The sequence below is a fragment of the Onychomys torridus genome, chromosome 5 (assembly GCF_903995425.1).
Source record: "Onychomys torridus chromosome 5, mOncTor1.1, whole genome shotgun sequence".
Taxonomy (NCBI): Eukaryota; Metazoa; Chordata; class Mammalia; order Rodentia; family Cricetidae; genus Onychomys; species Onychomys torridus.
In genome coordinates, this window is record NC_050447.1 from 20,737,870 (window position 1) to 20,748,191 (window position 10,322).

The window sequence follows — 10,322 nt, forward strand, 5'->3', positions numbered from 1 at the left end:
TGAGAGGATGAACAGAGGTGAGCTATCAGTTTTGGGAAGTGGGGAGATTGGGAGAGATAGGAACAACAGACATACTTTACTTAATTCTGGTTAAGAAAAAAAAAAAAAAAAAGAGGTTGTGACCTGGCACTCAGCAGCAGCTGTATTCAGGTCAGCCTTGGTGAGTGGAAATCCATGTTGTTGAGCCCATGCGTAACCCTCATCTCTGCCACCATGGCCACTTTGATCATGGACTCATTGGTCAATGACAGGAATGGCCGAGGAAAGAAGCTGACTGTCCACAGAATGGGTCTTTGAGTCTACTTGATTTCTGAACTCCACCTCAGCTAAAGTCTCCTTTTGCTGAGTATTTACATGGGACACAAGTATCTTCATATCTTTTGCCCATTTGGAGAGATCTATCCACGTACTTCTTCCCCAGATGTCTTTCTCACTAATTTTCCAGTCATGCTCTTTCTAAGCTGCTGACCATCCAGCCAATCCATTGGCTACAGCCCATGAATCTGTGAACAGTCACACATCTGGCCATTTTTTCCTTTCAAACAAACTGTATGACCATTTGTAGTACCTAAAGTTCTGCCCACTGAAAGGATTTCCCTTCACCAGTATCTTTCAGGGTTGTCCCAGATAGGGGTTATAATGCTGCAGCTGTCCACTTCTGGGTGGTGCCTGCATAATGTGCAGAACCATCAGTAAACTGGGCCCTGGGCTTCTCTACCTCACTCAACCAGTCATAGGCTATAGGTGTGGATAGGGGAGGCATCATGAAGTCCGACTTCTTTTGTTTGTTTGTTTGTTTGTTTTGTTTTTTTGAGTCAGGGTTTCTCTGTGTAGTTTTGGTGCCTGTCCTGGATTTTGCTCTATAGACCAGGCTGGCCTCAAACTCACAGAGATCCACCTGCCTCTCCCTCCTGAGTGCTGGGATTAAAGGCATGCACCACCACTGCCGGGCTCCATGAAGTCCCACTTCTAACTGAGCTTCACCTTCCTGAGGCTGTGTTTCCTAGAGTTGTAAGGTCTTGTGCTTGGAAGCAATCTTAAACACTATCCCATCTCCTTTCTTGTCTGAATTGCCTTCAATATTCCTGCCAAGAGCTCCTATGTAGCACAGCACCTTGTAGAGCAGGCATTTGCAGATGGACTGCTCCCACAGTAAACTAATTCCATCCCTCCATAGTCTAATCGCTGTCCATCCAATTGTCTATCTGTTCATTCTTAAGCATTTGCTAAAAATGTCTGGCATTTTCTTCTACAGGAAAGACACTGGGAAAAGTAAAAACTACACCTAGCTGCTGATGAATGCTTCTGATGATGTAGGTTTATGATGCTCATAAACCTGTGAGTGTAGTCTTCTTGGGTAGAAGATCGAACATTTTTCCCTTTCCCCAGGTAGCAGCAAAAACAAATCAAGAAACACAGCATTGTTTCTAATGCTCTGACTGTTACACACGAGCTTCTTGCTAAGAGTTCTAAGTTCTACAATGTCTTTTGAAGGACTGTTTTCAAGTGATGGGTTTCCCTAAGTTATTTTCTCAGGTGTGTTATTAGAGTTTTTTTTATTCCCTCTGCACACTCTGTACCTCTTGCGCCACCCCATCATTCTTGTTAGTTTTCTTGTTTTTCCCAGCTAGTTTCCTCGTCTCCTTTCATACCACACATATTGAATCATCCTGCCTCCCTGAAGGTCTCCTCATTAGTCAGTGTGCCGTTTCCCCCAAAATTAGCAACAGATCTATCATATGACCTTTGGATATATAAATGCCTTGGTATATAGCCAAAATATTCCATTTTCTACTATAGAGACACATCTTCATTCATGTTCATAGTTGCTTTATTCACAATAACTAGGATGTGGAAACAGCTTATGTGCCCATCAGTTGATGAGTAGATAATGAAAATGTGGTACCTATATACAATGGAACTTTATTCAGCTATAAAAAATGAAAATTACAACAATTTTCAAGGTAAATGAATGGAGCAGGAAATACTCATTCTGAGTGAGGTAACCCAGATCCAGAAAGATAAATGTCACATGTTGTCACTCATATGTATATCTCAGTGTCAACATTTTAGATTTGTGTGTTTAACTTGAACTACCTATAGAATTCAGAAAACTAGAAAAGCACCATTGGTGGGAGATAGAAGGAAGATCTTAATGGGAGAGGAGATTTTAAAACACAGGTAATAGGGGTTGGGGAAGAGGAACAGTGTGGGGGTTAAGTGAGAAGAAGGATGAGAGGATAGGGTAGAGGAAGGATTGGGAGTACAGCCAATTAATACCAAAGATTTTTGGAAAAGTAGAACAAATATCTTATGAGCATATATTCATATGAAATATATTAATTGGAATTCCCCTACATAGAGAATAGCACTCCTCCCAGAAACAATGAGTTACCAAATAAAAACCCAGTACCAGGTATGAGATTCCTCCACTCAAGTTGTTAGCCAAGAGTGTCTGAGAGAACCCCCAAAATGGTACAGGCTCCTGCCACTGCTCTGATAGCCCAGCATAAATTTATAGTGAGACTCTGTTGCTAAGGACACCACATCCTTTGGTCACAGGGCATAGAGAAATCAACTTGGTACTAAGCAGGAAGCTTCACCCCTACTGGCTTGCATTCATGATACTAGAAAGGTGGTAGGTAGGCTGCTGGGATGGGGAATTTATGAACAGTCTTACCCAGTTGTGAACCACGTGAACTATAATAATAACAACCCATAGATTCGATGGTGGCCTTACTTTCTAACTGGATTTAATGTCTGCTTCACAGGAGGAAACTCATACAAGCTGCTCTAAATATGACCAAGAACCCATGATTGGGGAGCTCATAGGCCTCAAGAGGGAACCTATTTGTGGTAGTTTGAAAGAAAAGGACCACCAAAGGGAGTGAAACAATTGGGAGGTGTGGTCTTCTTGGAGGAAGTATGTCACTGTCGGGGCGGGCTTTAAGGTTTCTTTTTCTCAAGCTTCCCTCAGTGTGACAGGTTGTTATTTCCTGTCGCCTACAAGATATAGCCCTCTCAGTTCCAACACCACATGTGCCTGCATGCTGCTGTGCTCCCCTTTGTGATCTTAATGGACCGAACCTCTGAAACTGTAAGCGAGCCACCCTCAATGAAATGTTTTCTTGATAAGAGTTGCTGTGGTCATGGGGTCTCTTCACAAATATTAAACCCTAACTAAGACACTATTACAGCTGCCTTATTTCCAGCATTCGGAAGGCAGAGGGAGATGGATCTCTGAGTTCAAGGCCAACCTGGTTGAGAGAGAGAGAGAGAGAGAGAGAGAGAGAGAGAGAGAGAGAGAGAGAGAGAGAGAGATTTAGTTCCAGGATAGCCAGGGCTATACAGAGAAACACTTGTCTCATAAAAAAAAAGACACTGTAGCAATTATCTGATAAATGGAAGTGATATCAAACTGCCTTCTAAATTTGCATCTTTTCTTGAGGGTTGTTCATTTTTATTTTGTGTGTATAAGTTTTTTGCCCAAATGAATTTCTGTGCATCAACAGGTCTGCAGTGCCTGTGGAGGCCCGAAGAGGAAGGATCTGAACTCTCTTGAAGAGAGTTACAGTGCTTTGTCACTCTGTGGTTGCTGGGAACTGAACACGGTTTTTGTTTCTTCCAAGAGCAAACAAGTGCAATGTACAGAGAGCATGTGTCAGTGGGGTGCTCAGGCACAAATGGGGCACCTGTATCACTCTCCTCTCCCACAGCTCAGGGAGCACTGTGGAAGGAGAAAGGAAGGATTGTAGAGCTAGAAGTCAGGGAGAACTGGAGCAACCACATCTTCTCGCCATGGCAGGACCAACGCACTCGAGACGCCAGTCAATGTTCTAGCACGGGGAGTGGGGAGTCATGAGTCCCCACCAGTAGCTTAAACCCTTTTGACAGTGTTTGATTGCTAGAGTAGGAAGAGTCAGTTTCTCTAAGGGTGTGGCCACTGGTAGGTTGACTCTACTCCAGTGGACGGCCCCCACAACCAGTATGGAATCCAAACCTATAATGGCCTCCTCAATGACAGGTACTCCTGTTGCTCTATGCTTTGCTTATAGGTTCCCCCCGAGTTTCTGGGAAGTTTTTATGCCTTTGAGTGGTGGTGGCTTCATCCTGCTATGAACATCCAAAGAATATTCTGGGAAAGAGGGTCAAAGTTGATGTCCTATGCCCCTCCTTGCAGGTATGGTTGGTAACATATGGAAGAAATTACTGTTGTAAGCTCCATAATCATGCCAGAGAAGATAGCATTTTCTGGGATGTTTTATTTGCTTCCATTTGGTATAGAAAGAAACTGGAAAAAGGTTTTAGACTAGGTCTTACAAGGACTACTTTGTGATCTCAGTCACTCTCTCCACTAGACTTCTAAAAGTAAACTAGATCTGTCTCTGAGGACAGACTGTTCCCAAATGTGCAATAAAATCCACACACCAAATTGAAAATAAATAGATTTTTCTATATGTAAAAGGGCCCATATTTCACTTTTGAAATGTGGAGGATTGATTAGAATCTGAACTGTGGACATTTTTAATATAATAATGTGAATAGAGTACGGTGCAGAGGATCCAGGCTTCCAAACTAGATCCACCCTTTCTTTCCTTTTCTTTAATTAAAAATATGTTCTTTTCATACAATATACTCTGATTATGGTTTTCTCCTCACACCCCCCAGTCCTCCCAGTTCCTCCCTAAGTATGGGAGGGTAGAATTTTCAGCACTTCTCTTTATTTGCAATATTTTTTTAAACAAAGCTATAGTGAAAAATATGCCCCCCTTTTTTGGCTTTCTTCAATGGGTACAGAGTTCTGTTTATTCCTGAACATGAACCTGTGAGGTGCCTTGTGTATGAACTCCAGAAACACTTTGTATTGCAGTCTTGCTACAGGTCCACAAACTTAACTGTTATCACCTGACAGACATTCACAGAGAAAAGCCTATGATGGGTATAAACACTTCCTTGAGTTTGTGGTTCTCAGGGGTTTTATACTCTCTTGTTAAGGCTGCACATGGTGCATATCACTTTAAAATCTTTAGCCCTCCTCACATTCATTAAAACATTTTGCACCTAAAGGTAGGAACTGAGGCAGTATTCAGAGTTCTCCTTATGTGTAACATTATAATCTGAACAGCTATGATTCCCTACCAAAATCTCATAAAATCCAGCTGTTGATGTTTCCTTCTGGATGGTCCTCACCAGAGTCTAGTCACTCTCTTTGCCATCCAATCCCTGTTGTGTATTATTCTGCCTGAGTGGTATGTCTTCTCACAGTGTGCTTGAGTAAATAGGGTGGACAGGTTAGTTGCGCATGGATTCCATCTCAGCAATTACGGGCAGTTGTCACCCATGCTCATGTAGGACTTTTTCACGATGCAGCTACTTTCTCAGTAAACTGGTAAGAAACCGCTACTCACATAAGTAAGGGCAATAAACCAAGCTGGACTCAGGCGGAATTATTGTTTGGCTCCATCATTCCTGCCCTTTCTGGAGTGAGTGGGCCTTCATTCATGTGTCCCCGGGAAAAAGTGGCACAACATCATCTCATCTGTTCCTCCACCCCCACCTCTGTGTGCTAGTTTCCTTTATGATTCAGAAAAGTCAACCATCTATCCACCCCCTGTGGAGATGGCATTCCATGATGTTGGATCTCTCTCCATACTTCCCTCTCAGAGGCACAGACATTCATCTTGATTCAAGGACACAGACTTTTGTTTGATTTACAAAGTTATGGTTTACACTGTGGTAAAAAATAAATAAATAAAACAAACAAATAAAAACATTTTTTTTGACAGCACAAAGACCAACATTTCCCTCTTGTTGTTTGCACAATATATCAAGGAGTTCATACAATCAACAGAAAGATGCCTTGTTTTGTAGAGCAAACAAACAAGCAAACAGGCAAAAAGTCTTTGTGGAACACCCCTTTCTTGGCTCCAGGCTGTCAAATCTGGCTGGGCCTCCTGATTAGAGCTCAGCATGTTCCCTCTGGGTTGGACTCTCTGCTGCATCCTTGGCCCTGAGCTCAGTCCAAAAGGCCACTTCCTTGTCTTTCAGTTTATAGGCTACCTGTGCTGGGACTCCAATCTGTAGGTAGCCTTCCTTCTGGTCATATTCTGGCCAATGGGGCAGCCCTTCCCCATTGGGATTCCTGTGAGCAGAATAAAAAGAGAAATCCATCAAATCAGCTATGCTGTCCCAATGGTGCTTGGAGATGTATAAGGATGCCCTGGCTTATTTCGGTGGAGAAACCAGTAACCTTCCACAGATGGAGTAACCTTCCACAGATAGACAGGTCTCTACTTCCCGTCTGGGACAACCTGTTCATTTTAAGAAGATTTACATTTTTGTTTGGCTATTAAAATTTCCTCATGTGACACAGGCTGATACTAAGCTGGGCATAAGTGGAAACTTTAGGAAGTGGGGTGTGGTTAGAGGAAGTAGGTCCCTGAAGGCCTGGTCTTGAATAGTGCTCAGACTCCACTGTTTTATCTCACTGCTTCCTTACTGTCAACAGACAGAAGCTTTTTACACAAACTTGTCTCTACCTTGATGTTCTGCCTCATCACAGGCCCCAAATAAAAAGTCCAAGTGTAACTCAGAGCCTCAAATAATCTTCCATCCTTTGAATTGATTGAAAGCTAATACATGAAATCGCTACTGAGCTGCTGGACAGTATCTAACTAATCCAGTGATATAGTTCAGAAGGCTTTTTAATTGGTTTGTGAAGGAGTTTGGAAATGCTTGGTGAGTGTGCTGCAGAACAGCCAGAATGCAGTTAGTAAAGCAGAATAGCCAGAATTAAGGAGAGTCTAGTAGGAGCTAATGTGGAAAAGGACAGAGAAGTCAATCTGCTTACCCACACGGGAATGCAGCCTCTATAAAGAACTATATTGGAAGCAATCTATGTTCCTTTGTTCCTTTGTAGATATCTATATTTTGTCCATTCCCTGAAATTTTACGAGAGGCTGAGTTCAAAGTTGATGTACTATTTAACTAGTGGGAGAAATTTTAGAAAGCATGGTATTCAGGCAGTAGCAATGGTATTTTCTGCTGATTGTAATCTGTTTACACTAAGATTTAGGAGCAAAAATCACAGGATAAAGGCTTGCAATTCAGAGTTTTGCCAAACAAGGAGCATGCTTAAAGTTGTGTACAAGGACAGTTCTGTTGCTTGAGTGGGTAGTGCTCTGGGATCAAGTCTGTTGTGTATAAGAACAAAGAGGAGTTACTCTAAGGATGACTTGGGAAGCCGCAAATCAGCCCATCCCAGACTTTCAATATAAAGTTATTTTGAAGAATTTGCTTTGAGAAGCCAGCACTAGGGAATTCTGCCCCCCACAAAGTGGCCTAAGGAAGTGATTCTCTTGAACGTATTTTTTCCATATTCAGAGAGCTGCTGCAGCTCAGATTTTACAGAAGCCTGACAAATCTCAGGCCACAGTTGCATCTCAGCATTGTCTATGTGGTGCTGGTTTTATAAGCATGCTGACAGAATACAAGAGTTACAGAGTCATCAACGCTTCTACCTGATTTCAAATGAAGGTTTGGGAGGCCAGCAAGTGGGGGGAAGGTTTGAAGTCCCTGCTAGCAATACTGAGAGCATGATGCATGACACTGTGAAAGTGAAGCTCATGCTGCTATGGAGACCCTGATAAACTAGAACAAGCAGGGCCAGCAACATTTGCCTAGGAAAGATTCAGACCAGAAGAATAGCTGGCTCCAGAGAGTTCCTGGAAGTGCAGACAGCAAAACCATAGAGTAGAAGTTTCTCAAGTCTTTCAGGGCCCATGTCTACCAACAGACTCCTGGATGCTGGACACACAGCTTCAGCAATTAAGATATTTCTCTTGTACTTTGGACTTGCTTTGCTACAATTCCTTGATGCCACTTTCCTATTTTACCATTCATGATAGGAATGTGTGGAATTTGTCACTGTATCTTGGAAATGTTACTGTTTTGTTACAATGGAGACTCAAAACTAAGAGTTTCTGTAAGACTGAGGAAGTCATTGACTTGGACTTCTAATTAGTATTGGAAATATTGATGTTGTGTGATACACATGCACCTCTGGAAGTCACAGGTTATGATTTAGAGCTTAAGTAGTCCTCCAAAAATGTATGTGCTGGTCTTAATTCCCATCTGATGGTGATATTGGGAGTTGATGGAAAATTTAAGAGTGTCCACTAGTTAGAGGAAGTTGGTCATAGGGAACATGCCCATGAGGAGCATATTGGAACCTTGGCTTTATCCCTTATATCTACTTCCTTATCACCCTTATGTCTACGTTCTGATTAACAGGGCTATGGAGCTTTGATCTACCCTACTTCCCACCACAATGTTCTGTATTGACATAAGATCAGAGGGAACAGCCAAGTGTCTAAGAATTGAAACCCCTGATCTGTGAGCCAAATTTTACAATCAATTATTCCAAATGAACTGTCTCATAGATTTTGTCACACCTACAAAGCTGACTAACTCTGGCCTCGTTATAAGAGTGCTATGGGTGTTAGGGAAAAGAGGTAGACACTCAAACTTTAGAAAACACTCATTCTCAAAAGCTATGGGCCTTTGCACCATAGCCTCAGGCCTAGCCCAACACTGAAACCAGCCTCACCCATTCCCGAGCAAAGTTGGCCCAGAGTTTCATCACCATCTTGCTGAAGTTGACCTCCTCTTCTGAGGCGCCCCCTGTGGAGGAAAAAGAAGATGCTTTGACTATATGAGACTTGGTTTACAAGGCAGAGTAGCAGTAGGAAGCCTGTAAGAAATACAGACTTTTGTCGGGCCATACTGTCCTCAGTGCATCTGATCGCTTCTGATCTCAGAAGCTAAGTGTGTTTGGGCCTGGTTAGTACTTGGATGGGAGAAATGAAGAGTCTTGGCCCCTATCACATACTTATTGAGTCCAAATCTAACTTTTCTGAAGATCCTGCTTGAGCAGGCCCATACTTTTAAAGTTCAAATGACTTTATCCATAAGTTTGTCTGCCTTTATCTTCCATGTTCAGCTGCCTGGTACTTTCCTCTTGGGTACAACGACAATAGTCAGTTACCTCTGACTTAGCAGGGGTTGGTGACTTTTTGATTTGTTATCACTCTCTTATCCTCACACCTTTGTACAGATTCTGAAAATAATCAGAACTGTCGAGAGCCTGAGGAGTCCTATAGTTTGGACACCCCCTGAGACAGTGGTGCATTGTAAGAGATCACTAGTTACACGCAGCTGCTGAGAAATAAGGTATTGAAGACCTCTGTAAAAGCTTCCCTTAAATACCTTATAATTAAAGATATCTAAGTATTTTAGATATATAGGTAGATGGAAGAGAAACACAATAGGCCTTGTTAAGGTTAGCAAAAAGTTTAAATCTCCTCTTCTGTTCCAATAGGTTCTCATGGGGAGGAAAGTCAAACCATGGCATTCTTGCCCTAAGCAGAGCCTATATGCAACCCATTAAATCTTTTCCAATGTCACAAGTTAGGATGCTGAGGATAACTATGACTAGGAATGTACAAACACAATCATGTGTGTTAAAGGAGAACATGGCTGGAACTGTCCTATAGCTAAGCCCTGTTACAGAACATTAGGAAAGTCAGTTTAAAAGGACAAACTTGTTCAAGGCCAGCAAGCCAAGACCCAAACCTAGGCTTCATATCACCAAGGCCAAAGCCAGACATTACCTTTTAAAAATGGGGCTCCCCATACTGAGAAGAGATCATCACCGTGGTCTCCTTTCAAAGTCTTGGGTCTCTTGTCTGATACACAGCTCGGCTGATACTGAAACTCATACATGTAGGTAGGAGCTCCAGCATCTGTGGAGACATGGATTCATGCACAGTTCATATTACTAGACACATACCCTAGGCCATACAGTTGAATATACTCTTCATCTGTAGAGGAGATAAAGACAGTTTTAAGAATGGTGTGGCTTGCTTAGGGCTGCACAGCTGGTTAATATGGAATTAGGGTTTGAACCGGGTGTTTATTGAATGAACAATTAATGTGTCTCCAAATGCAATAAATATACGAGATGTGTGTTAATGATGACATGGTTGTATCTTGGTTCTAAGACAGTCTAGAACCTCATGGATGTCTTTCATCCAGCCTGGCTTTGAGCATTCCTAGGGATTTTCTGAGCTCTACAGAGCAGGCTGAAGAAAACCCAGGCTGCCTCTCTGAAAATTATGGTAATTAGATTTTTTTTTAATCTATGCAGAAACTAGAGGTTTCATAGTTCATACCCAGCTGTGTGCTTGGCCCAAGGATAAGATCATAACAGGAGAAAGTAATGGTAAAACAGAAGTGACAAGGCAAGATGAACTAGAGTTTCA

General features: G+C 42.3%; 1 protein-coding gene across 1 annotated transcript in view; it reads right to left on the reverse strand.

Annotated features, from left to right (window-relative positions):
- LOC118584162 (liver carboxylesterase 1-like) overlaps positions 1 to 3,789 on the reverse strand; it is a 49,159-nt gene extending 45,370 nt beyond the window's left edge. The window contains 1 exon segment of the mRNA XM_036188192.1: positions 3,738 to 3,789. Within this exon segment, the coding sequence (XP_036044085.1) occupies positions 3,738 to 3,789 (52 nt within the window).
- Positions 3,790 to 10,322: the final 6,533 nt, after the last annotated feature.